Below are 25,042 nucleotides of genomic sequence, written 5' to 3'. Positions count from 1 at the left end.
GTCCAGCCTCTGGATTTAAACCGGTCCGGTCCGGTTTGAGTACACAAATGGTATTTTATTTGAACTTATAAAAATAGAGTCTTGATAGGAGTTAGAGTTTGCTAAACATAACAAAGATCACACACATGAAATTTGGGAATGGATCCTCTGGTTCGTAGAAGTGAAGTTATGGGTAAACAGTAATATGCACCGAAGCACTGTAGCGCAAATACCTTCATAGGAATACCGTGCTTATCTACTGTAGCATGGATGTTGTAGCAATACTATTTAGTTAATGTAACACTAAATCACGTCCTTCCCTTCTTGATTCAACGACGTGACTTCACTTTCTCAAGTGAGAGATACATTTCCATAAATTTGGCCCTGGGCTACGCCTTTCCTCTTTACGGAATGGATGAGCTACTGACGTAACCAATTCGTTCCTCTCTCTCTCTCTCTTTTCTTTTTTAGAATGACCAATTCGTTCCTCTTGACCACGTGCTAGTCTACGTACGTATCATCTCTACAAAATAATGGACTGGTCTTGTCATGGATCTATCTCCAAAATGATGCTTCAGTCCAGCGCCACTGCCCAACTTATACCACACGAATGATTGCTTAGCAAATTACTTGAACAGAGACGCGTGCCTATCGTCTCATTTATTGGTTACGACGGCAATCTCTTTTGACGTAGTTGCCTTTAGACCTGTACATAGAATCGGAGCTCCTAACTTTCGAGGGCCCGAGGCCGTTACCCCTACTGCCCTTGCGCAGGGCCGCCCCTGCTCAGCTCCAGCAAAGTATCGAGCAGGAGCACTACTAACCTGTTACAGCTTAGCCTGAGACCTGAGAGAAGCATTGCCTCAAACAGGCACCAGGTGGTTGGCACCTAGCAGCGGGCGAAACCCAAACACCGGCCTGTTTGATTGATATCTAACTTTGCCATAATTAAACTTAGACAAAATGTGATGAATAAAATAACTGTCACACTTGTGACAAAATTTAGCAAGAAAATGAGTCTAACATGTGAAGCAAAGGGCTAAGAAAGTTTAACAAGCTACAGTTGTAACGTTAAACGAAACACATGGTTAAAAATATTTGGCACGCCGTGATAAGGTGTGACTAACAACCAAACAAGCCCCAACTCGCCAAATTGGGGAACCCTACGTACGGCTCCCAATATATTTTCGAATAACAGCATAACAACCTCAAATGAGGCATTTAATCAGATAAGCACTCAAATTAGGCCAATAGCGGTGGAGACTTTACACGATGTATCTCTTTCTTTCCCTTTTAAAACTTAACTTTCAAACTACAGGCCATGACAGAGCTCAGACACAGCACCAACATCTGTTACAACAAGCATTAGTTCGACTGTAAGATTGTATACAAGCATCACATCACCAGCGCCCATTGGCATGGCGGCGCCACACGGAGACTCCGTTCACCCCACTCCCCAAATTACTGTAGTCCCCGAGCTGGTGCGGGAATCCACTTGTGTTACCTCCAACACTTATTGATGTATTTGGAGGGACATTCAGCAAAGGCTTTGACACGCTCATGTCAGAAAGGCCATTAGAATAAGCGCCCATTGAGGGAAATTGCCTTTCCCTCAGCCCATTGAAATTACTCATGTCATAGGCCCTCAAGAATCCATCGCCGTAGTAGCGCTCAGTTGAATTAAACCGACCTGGATTACTGACAGAAGCCATCTCCAAATCTGCCACGTTGCCTTTTGGCGAAAACGGCATGTCAAAGGCATGGTAATCATAATGAATGGACCTTGGCATATGGTCCTCCTCAAGCAAATCGTTTATGATGTCAAGGTGTGGAAATTCTTCTGCTACTGGCCCCTGTGGTTGGTGCCAGACATGACTAGCAGTTGCCCCAGACTGGAACTGCCTAGGTTGCAGTCCTCCAAACCTGCTGAGCTTTTCTGCTCCTCTGCTGCTTGCTTGCTGATAAGTGTCATCCTTCCAAGGTTGTTCACAAGCTTGACCGTTGGCCATTTGTTGGTAAGGGGAGTGATCCCTCCAGAGATGCTTATCAACATTACTATCACCATTCCATGGTTGCCAGCTATCATGTGCTTCTGACATGCCCAGACCAGACTTGAATCCATGCCTGCCCGACAACTGATCAGACCTTCCAGCAGGAGGTATCATGACCGTTGTACTTGATGCATATGTTGACAGCGGCTGTAAAAAGGTGGTATTTTGACCCAGAGAAGTTGACAGGTATGCCAGACTTCCAGAGGTTGTACCAAGACTAGGCTTACCAACGATGGCATTACGGTAGGTCTGTGGGACATAAGGTAGGGCAGAAGGGGATGGGCCATTAATTGATCTTCCAGCTGCTTCACTCATCGAGCGAGAAAGCGCCATGGAAACTTGAACTTGTGAAGTAGCTCGTGCAGTTGATCTTGAAGGCGTGGGGAGCACAGGGGCACTTGATGGCCTCGATGTTGTAGTGGCAACCTCAGAAACTGAGGTGGCTCTGACCTTCATGGCAGTAGTCTCTTCCTGAGCTTTAGAATTAGAGGCCAGAGAAGCTTGTGGCAATTCCAGGGAAGGCAGGGCAGCTTTATCAACTTGTGGTAGTCTTGGGGGAGCTGGAATAGACTTATCAATCTGCAGTGATCTTGAAGAAAAGGGGACATCTTTAGCACCTGATGGTGATTTTGGCGGAGCTGAAGAAGCTTTGTCGACTAATGGAGATTTAGGACGAACTAGAGTTGATTTGTCAACTGCTGGAGATTTGGGATGAACTGGAGCTGCTTTGTCAACTGCTGGAGATTTGGGACGAGGTGGAGTTGCTTTGTCAACTGCTGGAGATTTGGGACGAACTGGAGTTATTTTGTCAACCGCTGGAGATTTGGAAGGAACTGGAGTTGCTTTATCAACTGAAGGCGATTTTGGAGGAATTGGAGCAGCTTTATTGATGCGTGGTGATTTAGAAGGAAGAGGGGCATCTTTATCCATATCAACTGCAGGCAGTTTTGAGCAACATGGAGATGCTATATTGGCTTTCATTTTCGAACTCGATGCATTATCTTTGTTTGAAACTGGGTCAACTTTTGTTGAGGCTGGAGCAGACACAGGTTCAGTATTTGTGGTGGCTGGCATGCTTGAAACAGATTCTTCCGGCATGTAGTTGACCGCAGGGGCATCATTATTTGGTGTCATGTAAACTTTTAGATCAACTGTATCTTCTGAGGAATGCTTTGGGCTCTCTGGAACATCAGGCGGCTTCTCTGAAGAACTGGATGAGTTGGAAGACTCTGCTGCCTTAGCTTTTGCATCCCTAGCTTCAAAATGAGCTTTGAGAAGTTTTTGCCCCTCAATGTTCTTCTGAAATACATAAACAAAACAAAACAAAAAAAATAATTGGTTGAAGTTTTATATGAAGTAAAAAATGAACACTCCTAATGTTTCAAAATGTTAAAGCTGGCAAACAAGACCTGTCAGCACATTACGAGTGACTGGATGTGTTTCACGGAAAAAAGGCTATGAGTATAGTCATATAAAATCCATGTACATAATTTAATTATTCACCAACAACAAAAAACAAAAACATAAGAAAAAAACTGACATAATTAATGATTTTGCTTTGAGATATGAGTTTGTCCAGACTCTGAATCAGAAAATGCCATATGCATAAAAGGTATATTCTTCACCATTTTGCATCTAATTTTTGAATCATTAACTTCAACAGAATAGCATAGAGGATGCACAGGAGGAACTTTGAATCAATTATTTGGAGGAATGAGGATGGTCTTAACCCGATGACCTCAACCTCTGAAAATGTGCCCCAGAACAACGTTCCAGATAATTAGCGTTTATGATATGCATCACAAACCAATACTCGTAACTAAGATCCTTCGTCCATGCATACGCAGAAAATATAATAGCCAAACTACGAATTTCATAACAAAACAACGATAAGTTCTTTCAAAATAGTAAATTCACCTCATGCAAACGCTGCCCCAGCTTACGGAGTTTATCTCTCAATGTAAGTAGAACAGTATCCTGGTCCAATTTTGGAGCTGTGCAGCAGCCAGAGCTATTGCGACATGAACCACCAGCAACGCTAGAGGTGGAGGGAAGGCCATCAACTTCTTCGGTAAAGCTGATAATGCTTAAGCCCTTGTTGCGCTGATTTTTCCCTCTGCACATAAGTCCAGTTGGAGCATATGCCAATCTTACAAGGAAACAATGCACAACATGCTTCAAGTGTTCACTAACCTATTTAGTATGTCTGACACATCTGAAGCACCTTCGTCCAAGGCATCAACCTTTGCTGTCACTTCCACCTTAGCCAGTAAGCCATCACTATCATCAATTGCAATTTCATCACGAAATCTTTCCAGAATTTTCACTTCGCATTTCTCACCCCTTTCCTTGTCTTTAACCTTACGATTGTTCTTCTTTTGTTTGGCCTGAAACAGACCGAATATATCATAAACAGAACAATACAAGAGCAATAAAGGCATCAAGCAAACAACTAGAGCTAAGGGTTAAAAACAAGAAATTTTAACACATTTTGAGAACTCAAAACTGCCCAATGATCCAACAAATGTAGGCTAACGTCTTAAGAAGCATACAAAAACTTCAGAACAGTTATACTCGGCACTAGAGCTTCCATTGAGCAATAACACACTAATCAATGTTCATCCTAACAACTTATTCATCACAAGCGAGCTGTCTTTCAAAAATAGCAGTAGTACAAAAGTTCAGAAGATATGCAACGTTACTAACTCAGGGCTAAGTGCTAACTCGGAGAACACGATGCCAATATTTGTATCTTGAACATCACACAAGGGGAAATCAGATGCGACAGTAACAAATGAGGCAAAGTTGGCTTTAAATTAAATGAACAAAAGCCAGTAATGCTCAGGTATCCTCGCAAAAAAAGAAGAAGATAATAATAGATGAGCAATCATAACTTGAGGACATGTTATCAGAAACCAGAAAGAAAATCATTCCTGTTAAACTGAGATGTCCTGCTATAGGTTAAACAACTCTTTTGAGCCTAGGCAATTGTACGCAAGGTTTGGCTGGACTCTGGGAACAGTTCAGTGCAACCCATCATGCTATGCCTATAAAATTTCTATATTACAGAATTTAAAAATCAGCAACAGGAAACATTTTGAGAATCAGAAGGATTCCAAGCTGTTCCCAGCAGAAAACAGATGCAACTTGACCGACTTTGTTTTGTGTTTAAAATCCAAGTGACAGTTCCAAGCAGTTGCTATCAAGAAATCACTGACAGCCCTGATGAAATAGGAAGATCAACCCTGATGAAACTGCAAAACCTAGGACGTAACTCTCTCATGTCATGCAACAAGTTCAATAAAATCAATAAGAGATACAGAGAAGAACTATATATATATATATATCCTAACTCGCAAATATTCCTAGGTGAGGGAATTGTTCCAGAAAACTACAGCAGTCACAGCAGCTAGAGAGTTGCTACCAGATGTGGCATAGCTAAACATTAATGGAAACATGGCATTCAACATAAGACACTGAGAAGAAAGTTAATGCACACAAAGAAATGTCACCTGTTTTTTCTTCGCACGCTTGTCCTTTTCATTTGCACCGCCACCACGCTTCCCCTTCATCTGATTTTCAAGAAGCCCTGCCTCCTCCTCCTCGCGAATAAGCTCTTCTTGCCTTTTCAAAGCAACAGCTTCTTGGTATGCAACTTCAATTCCACTGACACAAAAAAAAAATGTAAGAAGCAGAAGCAACAGTCAGTTGATCACCATTAAAGAACAGCTGACCGATGATTTGAAGATATTCAACTACCCAAATTTTCTTTTCAAAGTTCAAACAGAACTATAAGAGATGTCTTCCATTTTTTGTGCATAAAAGATAAACAGAAAAGGCCTTTTAGCCTCTATTGAGTTAGATAATCTGCATGTGCTTTAGAGCAGTCACAAAATACAGTCACTCGACATGTGTCGCAGATAATCTGCATGGTCATAATATCAGCTGGAGAGGCTTCATACAAGATTTTAGCAGCTGGAGAGGCTTCATACAGCCTTTTAGCCTCTTTTGAGTTAGATAATCTGCATGGTCATAATATCAGCTGGAGAGGCTTCATACAGGATTTTAGCAGCTCTATCCAACTTAGGCCGCTGAACATTCAACTTGAACCATCTAACCTTTCAACTCTAATTTTCATCAATTTTGCTATGTCTACTTTTCTTTTCGTATTTTAGATGAATCTTGAAATTTTAAGGGTAAAGTAGCCTATACATATATTCACAACTAAGAATAAGCCAGTCCGCAAAGTTTGGTGACCAACCACTTCTAAAGTTCTGATACTGTCCAAGGGAATCAATTAGACTTAAGTAATCACAAGATCAAAATAGATACATCAACAGTTACCTAAATATATGAGATAGCACAAATGTTTCAAGTATCTTCTGACCAAGCTCAGTTAGTCGTCTTTCCTCACGCTCCATAGAAACTTTGTAAACCTCGCCACAACTTCCATCCTACGAAGACGAGCATAATTAGAAAATGATTAGATGCAACAACAATTTCACTTCTCAAAGTATAATAAAGGGATGAAAGATTTAAATATACAGACTACACAGAAGTAACAATTAGTTGATACCATGCGCTAAATACAAGCTAACGATTAACCAGCCCACCGAGATAGTTTAAACAACATGCTAATTGCCTACTCAAACATTTGTTTATATAAACCAACATATCTCAGCAGATGCCATATGCTACAGCATTCTGGCTGGAACTGAGAACATTTCTTTCAGCAAGGGAAAATTGTACGAGCTACAACAGCTAGGTATTGTGTATATGGCGAAAGAGTAATGGTACAGACAGTTATTAACTTTGTGTCCACTCAACAGCTGTCAGAATCTAGAATTATATTAGGACAATTTTGTTTCTAGTTTGTCATATCTGCGCGTAGGTAATCCATTTGGACTCAGCTTAGAAGGTCCATTGGAGTTGCAAGAACAAAATTGTCCTAATATAATTAATCGAGGGCCCAAAAAGAAACTTGCACCAATAAGATGTGCAAACGCCCAAAAAAATCATGTTACAATATATCAAATTACATTATTCTTACCTTCATGCGGCTTTGGGAACTCTTGTCATCCTTTGGAGCTAAAGGTTGACAAGGCGAGGGTTCTAAGGCTGCTCTCTCAAGCAAAGATATAACATCACCAGCCAAAACAAACATGTCCATGTCAACATGGACCATAGGTGCAGGTAATTCTTCCAAGTCTGCTAATTTCGTACTGCCTTTCTTGCCCTTCATCTGGTATTCAAGTGCCTTTAGACTCGTATTCAAAGAGTCCATCACCAAGGTCGAAGTAACCTCTTTCTCTACAAAGAAATGCTTCACCAAGACTTTCAATATAGTGTCAGTCTTTTCCCTGGACATGCGATGCCTGGCGCTTGGGTCAATTGCTGACCAGAAAGCACGGAAACTGCAAGCCAACAAAGATTTCAATGGCTGAAAGTAACTAAAAAAACTGACAAGCAGCATTAACTAATTTATTGTGACAAATTAAACTAAGAAAGCTAATTGTCTAACCTGGACCATCTCATTTTGTCCTCAATGAGCTTGCTAAGTTTACTTCTTTGCTCCTCAACAAAACGTCGGTAAATTTGCTCCACATTTGTCATATAGACACGGAGCAATTCTCTCCGATAAGGACGGTCAAGGCAACGAAAAGGTCTATCCACTTTCTCCCTTAAATGTCAAAATATAGCAGTCTGATGTTAGCATGTTACAAGATGGTTTGCCGGCATCACGAAGAAGCAGAAGTGAGCAAATTGTCTCATATACAAATTTAGCTGAGAACAACGGTGGTTTGCTGGTCCATATAAGTTATTGAAGGCTTGGAAATTGACCAAGAGAATTATAAACTGGAGCAAATGCAAGAGATGCTCTCCATGCGAATAGTCACAGCAGAATCAATAGGAATGCATTTGTAGGAAGAAACATTATTTCATATAGGTTGGCAGACTACTTGCAGAATTTCCATAAATACTTGAATCAGAAGCACTACCAATCAGAGCATAGACAGATAAGCTACCTGATAACCTGAACTTGAGCTATGATTTCAAGAACATCGTCAACAAGAAAACCATCCTGAATCTTTGACAACTCCATAAATTTTTTCCATCCCCAATCATGCTCCTTCTTCCAGAACCTGTGCAAAGTATCTACAAAAAAATTACTTAATTAACATCTGAAGATGACGACAAGATAATTACTGCATGCAGCTTCCTAGGAAGAGAACAAACCAAGTTCAGTTCACCTGAGTATTTCATCTTTTTAGGATCTATATTGCCTACAGCTATAGTGAACTGTGCAAAATGGCTCCATCCTGAAATTGTCAGATTAGGATCAGAAAGGTAATCTCAGTAGCGCACTGGCACGTAAAAGATAGCAGCAGACACAACATCAAACCTGGGAGAAGTTTGTCATGATTAGCGACGCAAAGGAACAATGAAAGATGATTAGAGACATCACATCCTTGAGGGTATACAAGAATATACCTGTGTAATAACATTTGGAAAAAGAAAAACAAAGGAGTCAACATGTTGGCACACAGAAGATATGCCCCAAAGAATGGCACAGGAAGCTTAAGGTTTGTTTTCTAAGCCCTCAATAAAATTATGTAGCTTTTTTATGGTAACAACCTTCCGCGGCCACAAAAGCCAAAACCATGGGGGTGTATCATATGTGTAGAATGTGATACACTATGTTAACACTATCAGGATATAAAACACAGATGTCAGGATTATGAACTCCCAGTCCTCACTCCCTGTTCCCAGCTCCCCACAACCACCCACAGGACTAATGACCATAACAACAACAAAGCCTTTTAGTCCCAAGCAAGTTTGGGTAGCACTTTCCATAATGACCATAACGGAAAAAATAGCATATTATGTCAAATATTATGGCATAGCACATAGGAGAAAAATACTGTGTAGCACTTTCCAATCTCCAACTTAAGGAACAATGTTTAAGACACCGCAGAAAAATAGTCACAGTGATAAGACAAAAATGCTATACCTATACAATGCCACAAATCAGAAAAGTTTGTATTCTTGGTCAGGAGTAAATATATCAGAAAACATTTACAAGATGATAGGCTTTAGGGTCATTATGTATATAACTAGGGTGCACAGAAAGGAAATGATGGTGAGACCAAAATTAGCATAAATGGCATCCGTAGATACCAACATGAGAAAAATAAATAAATGACAAGGTATGAGAAAATCAGATAACATCTTCTTGATAAGTGAAAACAGGAAACAAGTACTTGCAAGTAATGTCGTTGAATGAGGAAAAAAGAGAGGAAAAGGTACAAGGTAAACTGTGAAGCACTGACAATCATGAAGGATGCCATATCAAGTGAAAAAGCAATCAGTTCATCATAAAATGTGATCAATGGCAGATTCCATCCCTCGAGTACCCAAGTCACATTTGAAGCTAGGTTAGATACCAAGACCAATGTATAAGCTTTCAGAAGAAGAAAAAAAGGCAGAAAAGAGAAACATCAAGACATATCTTCCAAATGATGGCCATCAAGAACTTTACCATTTGTAACCGCCAGCTTCAAATGGCTCACTTTTCATTTCTCTCTTCTTCTCCTTTGAGAAGTTTTCAATCCTCCAAGTGTAACGTCCGAATAAATCTGAAGGTTTGGGTCCTGTTATGGTAATTCAGATAAATGAGCTAAGAAGAGGGTAACATAAGAAAAACACATGATATCTTCAAAAATTAGTATGAACAATAAAATGTTAACACTTGAATCAGGGAAAGGACTTAGATTTATACTTGTAGCAACAGCAAATGATGAGATTAAAAATGATATAATTTGGGCATGATCAGCATGCCAATTGACCTTTTGGAAGTCATATTCCAGTTTACTACTCCACAAAGGATTGAGACTACATAAATGGTATAACTAATGGCATTGTGTGGAAAAATAGAAAGTCAGTCAACAAGGTCATATTAATGTTCTCAATATAACTATAAGCGGCATCATAATATATTGTTTCTTCACAAGATAATTCGTGGCCAAAAAAACTCCACCTGATGTACTTCAAACTCTAGTGTGCATGCAGTCTGAGTCCTATCATAAATGTCTAGAATCATCCAGCATTCAGGCTCAATCACTATTTATGCTATTTTCCTTGGTACCCCCCCCCCCTTGGTGGCAGAACGGTTACTTTTCGGATCTTACCTAGTTGGAAAATACTACGTTCAGACTAGTATCATTCCTAATAGACCAACCGTTAGTCTTCCAGTGCCAAAATTGGTTATTTTTCTTGGACCACTTAACTGGCGAAAATAAAATAATATGTTTCCACTTTTAAAAAACAGACGAATACTATGCAAAAATGCGTCTCCTCGGAGGTAGTCATTTCATAACACATATACACTGAAGAAATGCAGATATTCCAATCTTTCCACCATCACCTCTAAAACCAGTGTTGTAAAAGGTGTTATGTGCGCAGCGTGGTGCTGCTTATCGGCTTATCGCCTAAGCACCTCCTAGGCGGAATCATGGGGAAAGGAAGGGGAGGAGAGGAAGGAAGGAGGACGAGAACCTGATGGTGCAGTGTCAAGTTGGCCCACTTGGTCCAAGAGCAGACAACGAAATGACTAAAACCAAACCCTAAGGACTCTTCCAACCTCCACTCCTTAGCAGCTGCTGTCAACACGACCACCTCCTCCAGTCCTTCTCCACCTCCACCCCCCTTTTTCCTCCTCCTCCCTGCTACATGACCAGCGGAAATCAAAAGCATGGAGGTCACTCAGCAGCAACCACCACCTCTGCTTCATGAACACTGCCACCTCACCAACACCATCATCACCACCCCTTCCTCCTTCTCCACCTGCACATTCTGTTCTTCCTACTCCTTCCTTCCAGCTGGGACATACCCCACTCTCCCTAGGCTGATTAATGCCCATCTTGGACCACCTAGGTGCTTCAGCTGCCCAGCCTACCGACTATGCCCAAATCATGTGGCAGCAAGGTGGCACTGACCGCCTAGGTGGCCGTGTAATCCGTCTTTTAAAACACTGTCTAAAACATTGAAGGAGACTAAGTGATAGAAGTAGCCTATTTAACAGGGGTGAGCACAGCGTGGCTGGACTAATTTTATGTAACGGATGGAGTAATCCAGCCAACCACTAGTGCCTTCGGCTAACATTCACTGACTGATAACTGAACAAACTGCATACTCTGCCTTAAGGCTACAAACTTATCTTCCTTATGGCACGTTGCGCTCACATGCCTACTTACATCTGGAGCTATCCTGCGTTAAAATGCCCTTTCCAATATGCGAACTAGAGCTATGTTGGGACTTTGTGGAACAAGCTACATGGTCCTTAGGTCACGGGTTCATCTCTTGCAACTGAAAGAAGATAAGTTTGTGCATGCAGCAGGTATATCAACTGTGCTAATCATGATTAGTTAAAAAAGCACTGCTCCATGCAGACCAAATCTTTAACACTCAGTGTTACACCAAAGTACAATAACAACAACAACAACAAAGCCTTTGTCCCAAGCAAGTTGGGGTAAGCTAGAGATGAAACTCACAAGATCCAACTAAAAACATGATGAGAAAATTATAATAATAATGAAGATACTAGTAATAGTAAAAAAGTAAAAGTAGTAACAGTGCAAGGAGACTGATGCATAAGTTACGGTTCTAACTTCTACACGCTTCTATCCATGGAGAGTTCTTTGAGGATATTCTATTCTTTCAAATGTTACACCAAAGTAACAGGCATTAAATCAAGCGAGTGCAATCACGCACCAGGATCATCATCATCGCCATCAGTGTCCCAGAAGGGCGGGGACGTTGAAGGGCTGTCACTCTCTGCCCGCTCGCAGGACCTCCACTCGGACAAGGATTCACCGGACAGGCTGCGGTCGTCATCCCCCATCCCAGCAGTGCTTGCAGCAGAATCATCCGTTACCGTTGAACCAGCCATCCGCAAAATCCTCAAACGCTACAACCAACCTTATTCGCAGCTGCATGCATGAGTGATAACAACATAATTTTTTAGCTGAATTTGACACATCGGAAAGCTAACAAAACCAGTACTAGAAAAATATCTCATCCCACGAAACTCCCAAGGGAATCGAGTCGAGTAGCTCCCCAAAACCATCAACAAAGCCGCATAAAACCCTCCTAAAAAACACGCATATCACAGCCTAACCCAATACGAAAACCTTCCGATTCGCGGGAATTTCCATCGAATTCAGCTCAAGAAAAAAAAACTGCGACAACCCGAGCTAAAATCACCTCCGCGAGCAAAACAGACAACAAAAAAAACTAGCACATCATCCGATCAACCAGCTCCCCGACCACAAAAATTCACCGCCCAGCCACACGAACCCTAGCCCCCCACCCAAACCACCGCCTACATCGATGGGGCAGCGCGTCGGCGAACGAGCGGAGCAGCTCCCGATCTACTGACGGCCAGAGCACCGGGGGTTTTACCTGCCGCGGCGGCGGCGGCGGCGGCGGCCTGTTGCGGCGGCAGGCGGCGGCGGCGACGAGCGAGGACGAGGAATAGGGAGGAGAGAGAAGGGAATAAGTTAGGATTGGGGAATTGCGATTTGTAGCAGGGAGCAAGACGGGGAAAAAAAAGGTTTTCGAGCCGAGGCGATGAGGTGGATGGTCTCTGCGCGGTCTGATCTCGCTTGCGTCTGCTCGCGCCCGCGATGGCTGACGAGATGCGCGTTGTCCGTGCTGCGGACGGGGGCGGGCGGGCGGGCGGGCGGACGGACGGACGGGGGAGGGGGAGGAAAAAACGAGCGAAATGGGGAGGAGATCCGGAGAGGTGTGGCTCCCGTTTTGCCTTCGTGGACTTCCGTCTCGTCGATCTTGTTGGGCCTTGTTTTCCCCGGTGGCACTGGCGCCCTGGGTCGGCGGTGGGGCGCTGCAGGTCGGGAGGTTTTGGGGGCAGGGCTTCGGTTTTGGGCTTCTACAGATGATCACGAAGTCTTTTTTTTTATTCTATGAACCAACTCGAGGCCATGTTTGTTTGGCTTCTGTTCCTGTTTTTTTTAAAGCTATGTTTTGCTTTTTAAAAAAACTGCTTTTGGATTTTAGCTGTTGAATTTTATAATAATTTTTAGCTTCTTAGCATACTATTTCTCAGAAAAACTACTATCAATTAACTTCTCAGCTTCTAGTTTATTTCCTCATAAACAGGTTTCTGGTTTTTCCAGAAACTATTTTTCAGCAAACTTGTTTGTTAGTCTTCTAGCTTCTAGGCTTCTGAAGCCAGAAGCAGCCTGAAACAAACAGACCCTAAGTATGATTCCCAGTAGAATGTGGTGACGATAAGACTTCACTCATCGGGATTTAAATCCTAGTGTCAATTATTTACATACACATGAATATTTTTCAGCAATATTATCTGTAAACGTGTAATAAAGACGTACTCGCAGGTGTGAGTGTGCGTCACCTTGTAATCGAAAAAAGAAAAAGTCTATTGTTTCCTAAATGAGATTGCATCATGCAGCGGACGTCTGATCTACCTTTTGTTTCACGCGTAGAGGTGAAATGTAACCGATGGGATTGCATGATGCAACAGATGTCCATTTTGTTGTTTGCTTCATGTGTAGATGCAACGTAGGGACTGGGATCGTCTGACTTCATGCTGAAGTAAAGTCACGGTGACTTCACTCTACTGTGAGCTGTTGGATCTGATATGGATGGATAGAATCAGATACTACCGTAACTTTGTGAGCAGTAAATCGCTACATCTCCATTGCTATAGTGCATGTGCACCAATGATCGACGTCAGGACACTGTTTCTCTGATTTCACTAGTGTGAAGTCAGAGGATTTGAATCCACAGCATAGTTTGAAAACGCAGTCGCTTGGTTCGGACACTCTACACTTTCCACTTCCTCTGTTTACCTAATTTTTCCTCACCCTCTTTGGTCAACACGGCAACCTCCTAGGGCGTAGCATCGTCCATCACATCGTCTCCCCTGCATTGTGGCCGACTCCACGCATACCTGGCTCGGTTGTCGCCATGGGAGGCAAGGAGGCTGGCAGATTACCTGGTCCTTGCAACCAAGTTACTTGGTGTCATGTTGTCTTTGTGAGAGGACAGACACTTGGGGATATTTCAATCCGACCAATTGTATTATAGAGATTCCATATAGAACATTCGATTCCTAGAGTTAGAGAAATTTTCCAGTGTTGCATATTGGACCTGAGTAAATTGTAGAAATTCCACATATTGAGAGGCACTATTTTGTTAGGTGGCTAAAAATGTGCATCTCCATAATCCACAGTTGGATAAAGATCCAACAACCAAAGCATCATCACTACCCTGCCCCGCCTTGCCTGTCTCTATCGGTGGAAGCATTGCTGGATCCGCGACAATCTCCCCTGCCTCTAGGAAATTTATAGAACATTCAAGACTTGTTTGGAAACAAAGGGGTGAAAACCCAGTGAAGAAAAGCCACCAAGGGGATTTGAGTGGCACATGGAATCTCTTGATGAACCAAGGGAGACAATCCCTGGGTATGGTACCGTTTGGAAACAAAGGGAACAAAAATCCCTATTGCTTCAAAAATATTCAATAAATCAGAAAAAAAAAATAAGGGAAAATATGAAACATTCATAGACCCTAGAAAACATTGTCAGATCGAACGAGAAAACAAAATAAATTCATAATCGTTAGAAGTAGTTCATAATCATTTTATACGGTGCTCGGATATGATACCAGCATCATCATGCCAGCTCAAAATCTGCTCAAATATCTCATATATCAAGTTGACAACATGCTACTATAGTACAACACGGAACCAAGAAAATGTTTAAAAGATCTCAAGTCAGGTCTTGGACTACACCAGCATTCATATATTGTACAACAATCCAACACCTTGGTGCAAACTAGATGTTGTGGATGCCAATCATGCTGTCTTCTAGAACAAATCTTGAAGGTCAAGCATGTCAGCAAGAACACCTGCTGCGGTGGCGTCGTTACCAGCTCCTGCGCCTTGAATCATCAGAGGGGAGCTTTCGTAACATCGGTTGTATATCTCCACCTGATCATAAGACGAAATGCATCCGTAAATTCCTGAACATCGAATAACCAAATATAGGTTATATGTGGATGAACAGAACAATAAGCAGATGTTTTTAAGATTACTTGGTCACACTTCATAGAAGATAGTAAAAAACTAACTCTTGACTTGAGCAAATATATTGGTCATCCTTTCACAATATCATCCTAATTAGTTATACATTATCCAATACTAAGTTCAGTGTAATGATATTGTCTGAATTGAATATTTTTCAGTTATCCCAATAATATGATATGTTTACATTGTCAAGATGTCAACGACTCTATATCCTACTTCATCTATACATATTAAAAATAGCTTGTGGTAATCAAGGCACTGCAGCAGCAACAGCAGCAGGCACACTGATAAGAAATCTTGCTTTCTTGCACTAGTTGGACACTGATAAAAAAATAGCTCTTCATCCTCTTCTTCCTCCTCTAACATGAACGCCTAACTTGCTCTTCCTAAGAACCCATTAGCTAGTATACCGAGATCATATTGTTAATTATCATACTAGGCTATACATCATATAACAAATAATAGAATACATACTAAAAATTATACCCACACTATATTTCTCAAGCATACAAGGCAAGCACAATACATATTGAAGTAAAATGACAAGAATGTAACAAAAGTTTGATATTCTAACAGAACATAAGCACTTGTAAAAATTATATACCACAATGTATCATGTTTTTAACTCAAAACATCAACCATGTAGGAAAAATTATATATGCTAATGAGACTACATGTTCTGCATCTGTAGTGGGGACTAGGGGCTCTAGAAAAAACTAATCTGACTTGCACTAACAGGATATGCTTAACAATAATTTAATCCTTCTGTGTTAACAACATAGCTAAAGGACACTACAATGTTTGCTACCATCAGCAGTGTAACTACAAATAAACTTCATGAATCCTAATAAATCATTTTTGAAGCAAGAAGCCTAATGAATCTAAGCAAATAAACTATCTCCAACACCATACCATTTGAGGTAAGAATATGATTTGGTTTTATACCTTCAGCCAAAGAGAAAGAAGTATGTCGATTTTCCCCTTAGCCGCAGCCCCAGCGACCTTCCCTGAGTCACCTTCCTCCGGCTCCTCCTCCCTGTTGCTAAGATATGAGATGAGGCGTTGAACCCTAACACCTCTCACCACGCGAGACGAACCTCAGGCGGAGGAGGGAGGAAGAAGATTGGATTTTTACCTTCTTGAGATGCTGTCGCCGGAGTGATGAGAGGGATTGTCACGAAGGCAGAGGCAGAGGCCATCACGAAGGGGGAGGAGCAAGCGGAGGGCGTCGTGGAGGGGGAGGCTGTCACGGAGGGGGAGGGGGAGGTGGAGGCCGACTCAGAGGCGGAGGAGCACATGGAGGCGGAGGCCATCGCGGCCAAGGTGACGTCATGAGCGAGGCCAAGACTGCGTCGCAAGCCAGCGAAGGGGAATCGTGCCTAACCTCCTGATGCATGAATAATTCTCACGTGGAAATGAGGGGGATTTGGGCATCGAACCTCGAGTAGTGGGCTTCCAAAGGCCGCCGACATATTGCCTAGGGAAGCTTTCTGTGTGGCCCTCCACCTGTGGGAAAAGGCCAGGATCCCCTCGTGGATTGGGTCTCCCAAATAAGCCCTCAGTGATTCAATTCTCGTAAAGCTCGGGGAGAAAAATTTAGTGTTACATTCCGAGACTAAGTGCCTAGTTCCCCACTCCGTTCTAGTTCGAAGCTCTAATACAAAGCATCGTGCAGAGTTCGTGGAGACTACGGTGTGTCGTGGTCACTCATCAATCACCAGAATCACCCCATCGTTGCTGACACGTGACCGGCCGGTCGGTCCAGGACGCCGGCGTGCGCCAGCAGCGCCCACAGCTGCGTCATGAACTCGCCGCCGGCGCCGAGCATCTCGGCGTGAATGTCCACGTTGTCTGATGGCGCGAGGAACAGCACGAGCTCCGTCCAGAACTCGGCCAGCACTTGCCATCTCCGCGCGTCGGTGCGCACGGCCGCCCTGAGCTGCCCCCCGAGCAGCGCCGCCCGCTCGATGACGGTGGTGCGGCTCGCTCTCTCGTGCACGCCGCAGCTCTCCATGCCCTCCGGGTGCGCCAGCTCATTGGCCTCCATCTCCTCTAGCCTTGCGAGTATGCTTCTCTCCGTCCTGCAGTCGCCGAGGTGGTCCCGCGCCTGCTGCACCGCCGTGTCGAAGATCTGCTCGGCGTTGTAGCTCGGGTCCGGCAGCATCTCCGGCACGAAAGCCACCAGGTACGCGCAGTAGTTGGATAGCTTCGTCGCGATGAGCCGGTGCTCGCCGCCGACGGTGGCGAGAGTGTCACTGCGGCCAGGACGGTCACTAGCCCAGTCGCAGCGAGTGGTCACAACGTGCCACACCAGGATCTGGTCGGTGATCTTGGGAAACTTGCACGCCCACGACAACCGCGTCTGCAGGCCGTGACTTCGTAAGGCGGCGATGCCATTGGTGGGTTGGCAACGGCAACGCTTGAGCGAGAGGAGCACGGCGCGCTTCACCTCGGGCGGCAGCGGCTTCCTCCGCCCTCGCTTCTGGCCCTGCCGCCGCGGCTCCACCAGGTAAAGCGTCAGCCATGAGAGCAGGTTCCACGGATGGTGGTGGAACCGCTCCAGGAGCACGTACTCGCCGACCTTGTCCTCCCAGTACTTGGTCTCCGGCGGCGTGATGCTCTCATTCCACCAGAGGTGGTGGCCCCGCCACCGCCTCGACCACGGCCGGTCGTCGCGCACGCAGCGGTACAAGGTCTTGATGTACCTCCAGTTGGAGGAGAAGCCGGCCACCGCCTGGAACACCTCGAGTCCTGCGGTGATCACGACGATCAGCACCGTGACGGAGCGGTCGAGGTTGCGCACGCCGATCAGGAGGCGGTGGTAGCCGGGGCCGAGCGCGCCGAAGAACGCCGTCCACATGGTGATGCCCGCCACGGCGACGGCTATGCAGATGTACGTCTTGGCTCCCACCAGCACGATGGTCCTGGTGTAGAGGAAGTCGTAGAGGAAGGCGAGTTCTGCCTCGACGACCCGGAAGGCGGCGTCGGGGCCGGTGGCGTCCTCGTGGATGAGCCCAGTTAAGACGAGGTCGCGCGCCTTCTGCGAGCCGGCCTCCGCCGGCACGTACCCGTAGAACCGCCGTTTCAGCAGCTTGAACAGCGCGAACGCGAGGCAGAAGTCCCTCGCCCTGTCCTTCTCAACCTCGCTGTACGGCTGCCGATCGATCCACTTGTAAACCTGGTCGATCGTGACGACCGACCTGCCAGCGTTCTGCGCCAGAGTGTCCTGCCGGGCGAGGCCGCCGCCGCCGTGGCTGACCGGCACCATTGTATCCTCGCCGTGGAAGATGTACTTGTATCCTTGCATTGTGACGGGGTCAGGCCGCTGGTCGGAGGCGAGAGCTTCCTCGACGTCCATGTACTCGGCGACCACCTTGACGGACGTGTCGGGGCGGCTGACCTTGATCATCTCGACGATCTTGGCGGCCGTTTTGAGCACGTTGAGCGCCCAGAACGCCCAGATGGCCGCCCGGTAGCTGGCGTTGCGGCCGGTCGCGTTGAGGATGAGCCAGAGCACGAGGCCGGTCTGGAGGACGTGCTGCAGCAGCAGCCTCTTGCGCTGGTCGACGTCGCGGCGGCTGTGCACGGGTGCTGCGTACGCGCTGGCCTGGATCAGGAGCAGCGCGGCCGCCCAGAGCGCGAACGCCTCGGCGCGGAAGGGCCCGTCCTGGATGATCCCCACGGCGTAGGAGACCACTACGTAGGACAGCGAGTAGGCCATCCACATGGCGCCGCGGAGCACCTTGTCGCTGCTCCGGCGGTGCGCGGAGCCGTAGAGCACCAGGGCTGCGAGGATGAGCGCGCTCAGGAGGACGACCACCTCCAGGCGCAGCAGGATGCCCTGCACCAAGCCGAAGCTCTCCCTGATGCCGGGCATGGCTGCCTGGCTCTCCTCCATGACGGACTGAAAGCTCTTGCAATGGCTGAAGCAGATCAAGGAAAGAGAATGCCTAGACAAGGAAGAAATGGAATTGGAGCTGTGTGTGTTTGTGGGGGTTGCAATATGCCAAGATTGCTTCTTTTGTGGGTTGTGGGCTCGTGACGGTGGAATTCCATGCAAGACAAGCATCTCTCCAAAGTTTGAAGAAACATTTGGCAGAAACCTTTCTTCTATCTTCAGCCTGTCAGATATCAAAACAGTTCTAAGATTCTCAGCAGCTGGTAAGGTAAATCTCCTTTGCGGGCTAGAGCGGTGAGGAGTAGCTCCCAAAGCCTGGACCGATGAAATGGTAACAAGTGACGGAAAGGATATATCTCATGCAGGGCCAAGGCATCATGATTCATCGCAGAAAAGAAAAAGAAAAAGAAAAAGAAAAAGGCAAGCGTGATCTGGGGACGAATGTGCAGAAACGCTGCTACCAATTCCCAAACCACAGCTACCAATTCTCATGCCAGAACAATGATTTTATAACCTTGGAGACTTAGACTCTTAGAGTATTCAGAATCAACAGCACACTGGCCTGAGAAGACACAGGTGCAATTATCAATGCATTTTCTAAATGTGTGAACCGATAGGACTAGGCGCATTCCGCTAACGAGAGATCTGTAGATCTTAAAAAAAGGGTGAGGTCTGCACACTCAAAGATGGCCAAATAGGCCTTTCAGTCCACACCGGCACGAGCCCATCCAAATACGGTCTGGCTACGGCCCGATTCGACCCATCTAACTACTGTTATGGGCCGTATCGTGTCAGTCCGTGTGCCGCACTCTCGGTCCATGACACGGCTCGTCATCTACCGTGCTGTGCTGGATCGGTTCGGACACGATTGCGATCTGGCGGCACGGCTAACCCGATTGGCCCGGAGGCACGAGCAGCCTGTCGGAGGCACCGTGCAGGGGCGACCCAGCGGCACGGCTGGACACCGATGCGCCGGTGGACATGATGGAAGCACTGTCGACTCGTGACATGACTAGACAAGTCGGCCCGGCAATACTTAAAAATAAAAAAAATAAAAAAAATAGTTACAAAATTCTAAAAAATAAAAAAAATATAAAATAATAAAAATAAGCTTTATTGATTGGTTGTCTCATTAAAAAACCTTTTTACTAGAAGAAAAAAATACAACCTATAGCTATACCTAAAAATTACAAGATTTCATTAGAAACTATAGAATTTTACTTGCAATATTTAACATGCTTTCTCAAGTGTCATGTTCCATTTGTAAACCTAGTGACTAATTTGTTGTTGCATATATTACACTTAGCAAATCTTACATGTTCTCCGTTAATTTCTTTGAAGATATTCTCAAAATATTGCCACACACATGACCATACATACGAGTTTTAGACACCTTGATCTATAAATGAAAAATTAGAAATATAGAATTGATTTGTTGAAGTGGGTAAGTAGCTTTGGGGTTTGGATTAGTGGGAGTTTGGCATGGACGGATAGTGGTTATTTATAGGCTAAGATGAGAGGTGGGTGACGGGTCTGAGTTGCTTTCAAAAAAAAAGAAAGAAAAATCATAAACAAGTGTAGAAATAATATGGAGACATAATTAATTCTAAAAATAAGTTTTATTGATAGGTTGCCTAATTAAACCTTTCTAGCAAAAAGAAAGAGTACAACATAGCTTAGAAAATTAAAAATTATACGTTTATATACAAATTTTTTAATGAAGCTTGAAGCTCAATGTTCTCTGCAGTGTGTTGCATTCACGCTTTAGCCTGTTCCCGGTCTTTTACTATAATGAGTATTTCTATCATCTCATTTATGAGATTTGTTCTTCTCTCTTCGGTTATACTTTCAGTAAGACTGAATGCAATCTCAGAATAAACTGTAGATACGAAACCGTTAACAAATCTTATGCTAACAATGAAAGTATTGGATAATTCATCTTGTGCTCATGCCACCATTACAGTATGTTGAAATTTTCTTGTTCATGGTTGATAATGTCGCTGTTGATGAAGGTAGTTAGCTCCCCTCTGGATGTTAGAGTTCCAGTTCTCGTACATTAGTATACTAAGTAGAATAATCATATTCAAAAGTATCACCTAAAAAATAATCATAGTCAAAAGCATCACCTAAAAAATGACTAATCATAGTCAAAAGCATCACCTAAAAAATCACTATAAACATATAATAACTTAAAATGAACATTAGTATACTAAGTAGAATAATCATAGTCAAAAGTATCACCTAAAAAATATTTGATTTTAGCTATGACATCCTTTATTTTAGATCATGTGTTAAAATAAAGGCAAATGCATACAATAAAGGATTTTTTCTAATATTTTAAAAATTTAGATTTCATAGGAACTACATAATCTATTAGAAGATTGTCATTTTCATATATATTTAAATGAGTAGCAATTTCAACAATATTATGTATTACTAAATAGGATGTTGGATAATAAACTTCTGATAAACTCACAGTTGAATCATAAAAAAATTCAAAAAACTCTAGTATCCTTTCGGTAACATAACAATACACTTTTTTGAGTAAAGTTGAACCTCATTCTGATGATAGTGTGTATGAATAAATACACCAAATGCACACACCCATTGTAACAATACTGTTTATATGCTTTCGTTGGTTATAGGAGTTTACAAAAGATATTGCAGTACGAAAATCTTCTAGGTATTACGACAACCTCTTCAAACTAAATTTTACTATAAGATTGATAATATGACAAGCATATCATTGATGTAACAAGAAAGATTCAACATATGTACTAAACAATGAAGTAAAAATATCCGTGGCTCTAGAGTTTGTACCAACATTATCTAAAGTGATAAAAAATATTTTATTTGTGAGACCAAAGTCTTCAACTACTTGAGATTTTTTTCAGCAATATTTTCACCGGTATGTGTGTTGTCAATCAACCTAAAACCTATTATTGTCCTTTATAATTCCTTATAATTATTAACAAAATAAACAACAACATTAAGATAATCTTCTCTAGCCCTACCGGCCAATATGTCTGAAGTCAAAGCAACTGAAAATGTACATGTTTGCAATATTTTTTTTAAGGTTGCTATGACACGCATTATAGTATTTTACCATATCTCTACTAGTTGTCTGTCTAGTAACATGCGTGAACATAGGATTATGAGCTTGTTTAATATATCTTCAAATAAAGGAGACTCACCGATATTGAGGGGTAGATCTGCTCTTGCAATAAAGTGGCATAACTCTTTTCGAGCATTGGCAGATTCATACTCCCAATGACGAATATAGTTGTCGGGGTTGTACTGCAGTACCGTCTTCTTTATAGTTGCTCTACTCTTTCACTTGCAAGTTGTGGCATGCCTCTTCAAATGTCCCGTTCGACCCGAGGGCTTTGCAAATAATTCATATTTACAAATATAACACCTAGCATACCCAACACTTATCTCATCTTCCTCTCTATAGAATATTTTAAAGTCTTGCCAAACTTTAGAAGTACCGGCTCTTAATATTTTAGAGCCGGTGTTTGTTGATACATGTGCACTTGTAGAGCCTAGTGATAAAGGTGTTGCTGCATCACCTGCATGTGAACCAACCGGAGATTCACCGTCGAGTTCATCATCACCTGCAACACTGGAATCGAAGGGGCCATAATCCCCTGTGAGTCCTTGGAGAAAAAAAATTATGATTGATGGATGTATTATGATCATGACCACCGGCATCCATGATCAATGTCAAATGATACTAAAAAAGATACAAATATTTAGAGTTAGGAATAATCAAATAATAAAGCTAATAATAAAATAAGAATGAACAATGATGCAAAAAAGACACCAATATTTCTTCAACTTCTAGACAACAGGATAACAGTTTTGAAATTGCTTGGATTTTTGGCAATAATTCAAACTAATTTTACCAAATCATCATTAATTCTCAAGAACTTTGAGACAAGAATGAGAATGAAACAAGAGTCAAGAGAGCAAATGGTGTTACCGGGGTGGAATGGAAGGGTGTAGCGAAAATGATCATATTATGCTATGATTGCAATTTTGGTAATTAATAACAATATAGTCAATAGAATTAACATGTTTGTTAAGAATATATATTAATATGTCTCATGGATGCAATACATGAAGAAGCCACTACAGCTAAGACAAAGTTGAATTGAATTGGAGAAGTTCTAAGAAGATTTACCTCACCGGATGGTCTGTTGCTCTAGATGTCGAACTCATCTAAGCATATTTGGCAAATGGTGAGAGAGGCTTGAAGACCTCACCGGAAGATCCGGTGATCAGCAAGTGTGCTCACCAGAGCAATTCTTACAGAGAAGGGTGTCATATTGAAGAACGAATGCTAAGCCTCACCAGATAGTTCGGTGATCAAAACAAATGCTAAACCTCACCGGATAGTTCGGTGATCAAAGCATGGCAGCACTTGAGTGTTTTTATCTAGAAGGTTGAATGGAACAATCCACCAAAAAATCCAGTGATCAGAGGAAGATACACACTAGAGTATTTCAACTAGAGAAGGTTGCAGCCGTAGAAGATCGGAGATCAACACGCTGGAATATCCGATGACGAAGTAGGGCTACACCAGACAATATATCGGACAATGAACAATTCAAATATGCAAAACAAAGTTCAAGGCATTGGATAGTCCAGTGATGGAGTTCCAATGGCTAGTTTGTGAGAGTGTAGTTACCTGATGATCTGGTGTTAGTACTATTATTTTTACCGGATCATCCGATGTTAATAACTTTTCTGAGTCGTTGGGTTAACGGCTAGTGCGCGGGTTTAAAGCTATAAATACCCCTCCATTCAGTCATTCAAAGGGGTGACATGGTGCTGAAGTCTAGAGGAAGCTTATACACACTTAAGAAGACATCCAAGCCACCAAAGCACTTAATGTGATTATCATAGACGATTAAGTACAATATTAGTTAGTGATTAGTGCTTATAGACCTAGATAGAGTGTTGTTAGGTGATTGTTGCCTAGATAGTGCATCAAAGAGTGATCAAACCATGTACTTAGTGATACGTCGGCACATTGGAATCTTGGTGACTCGCTGGCAAGCTTATTGACCCTCGGACTTGATGTGGAGTGGCGACGAGAAGCATGTACGGGGATATGGAAACCATTGCCTTGATAGCTTAAGCTCCGAAGTGATTACAATGGCAAGAAACTAGAAGAGAGGCTAGTAGTGAGATCTTGCCTTGGTGACTCATCCAAATGGAGATATTATCTTTGTGATTTGGTGTCTCAAGAGCCGTGACCAGATGCTAACCAAGAGCACATACTTTGTGGAGCTCCAACGTGGACTATGGGTGACATTCATACTATCGATACCACATGATAAAAATATTTTATACCGAGTTTGCTCTCTCTACCTTATTTATGTTTTCGCATTTAGATTCTTACAATTTATCTTTTTAGATGAGTTATAAATACTTTAATCGGTAAAGTAGACATACTAGATAAATATAAATCACATACAGATAGAAATTGATATAGTTTTATCTTATGTAATTTTTGGAGCTAAATAGATTCTAAGTGTTCTAATTCACCCCTCTCTTAGGACGTCATCGATCTCTTCAAAGGGCAAGACGATCCTCTATTTATTGGTGAAAAATAATTATTTTTGCAATTTTTTCATTTTTTTGAGTTTAAACGGTCACAGAACGATTATAAAATTCAAAAATACCAAGTTAACGGGTTAAACAGACCATTCCCCTTAAATCAGTGTGCCCTTGCATGGTGTTCGTGCCCCCGCATGTTGGGTCCACGCGCAACAGTTGCAGCCGACCTAGACGTGCCCGCTGAGCTGAGACATGTCGGACCAGCCAGGCCTCGCCCGCCCAAGCGTGCCGAATGAGCCATGCTTCCAGGGACACCACATGCCAATTGGGTGAGTCGGGCCATGCCTATGCATGTGTGGGTTGAGTCGTGCCCGTGCTGGCCTGAAACGTCGAGTCAAGTCGTGCCGACCTGCCGTG

At 43.2% G+C, this 25,042-nt stretch overlaps 2 protein-coding genes across 2 annotated transcripts; both read right to left on the bottom strand.

Moving 5' to 3' along the window:
- Nucleotides 1-1,199: 1,199 nt before the first annotated feature.
- On the bottom strand, nt 1,200-12,767 carry LOC133884620 (TNF receptor-associated factor homolog 1b-like). The gene is made up of 13 exons (XM_062324092.1): nt 12,492-12,767; nt 11,802-12,019; nt 9,571-9,682; nt 8,434-8,522; nt 8,282-8,350; nt 8,057-8,186; nt 7,552-7,710; nt 7,081-7,444; nt 6,375-6,484; nt 5,543-5,696; nt 4,224-4,417; nt 3,948-4,146; nt 1,200-3,329 (listed from the first exon to the last, which is right to left on the bottom strand). Exons 2-13 carry the CDS (start codon nt 11,977-11,979, stop codon nt 1,380-1,382), a joined length of 3,708 nt encoding a protein of 1,235 aa, XP_062180076.1. The 5' UTR covers nt 11,980-12,019; nt 12,492-12,767; the 3' UTR covers nt 1,200-1,379.
- Nucleotides 12,768-16,882: 4,115 nt separating this feature from the next.
- On the bottom strand, nt 16,883-19,057 carry LOC133884147 (uncharacterized). The gene has a single exon (XM_062323508.1). It carries the CDS (start codon nt 19,055-19,057, stop codon nt 16,883-16,885), a length of 2,175 nt encoding a protein of 724 aa, XP_062179492.1.
- Between the last annotated feature and the right edge of the window lie 5,985 nt (nt 19,058-25,042).

Source organism: Phragmites australis, chromosome 11 (assembly GCF_958298935.1).
Source record: "Phragmites australis chromosome 11, lpPhrAust1.1, whole genome shotgun sequence".
Classification (NCBI taxonomy): Eukaryota; Viridiplantae; Streptophyta; class Magnoliopsida; order Poales; family Poaceae; genus Phragmites; species Phragmites australis.
Note: the sequence above shows the minus strand (reverse complement) of the source record. Positions and strands in the feature narration are given on the sequence as shown.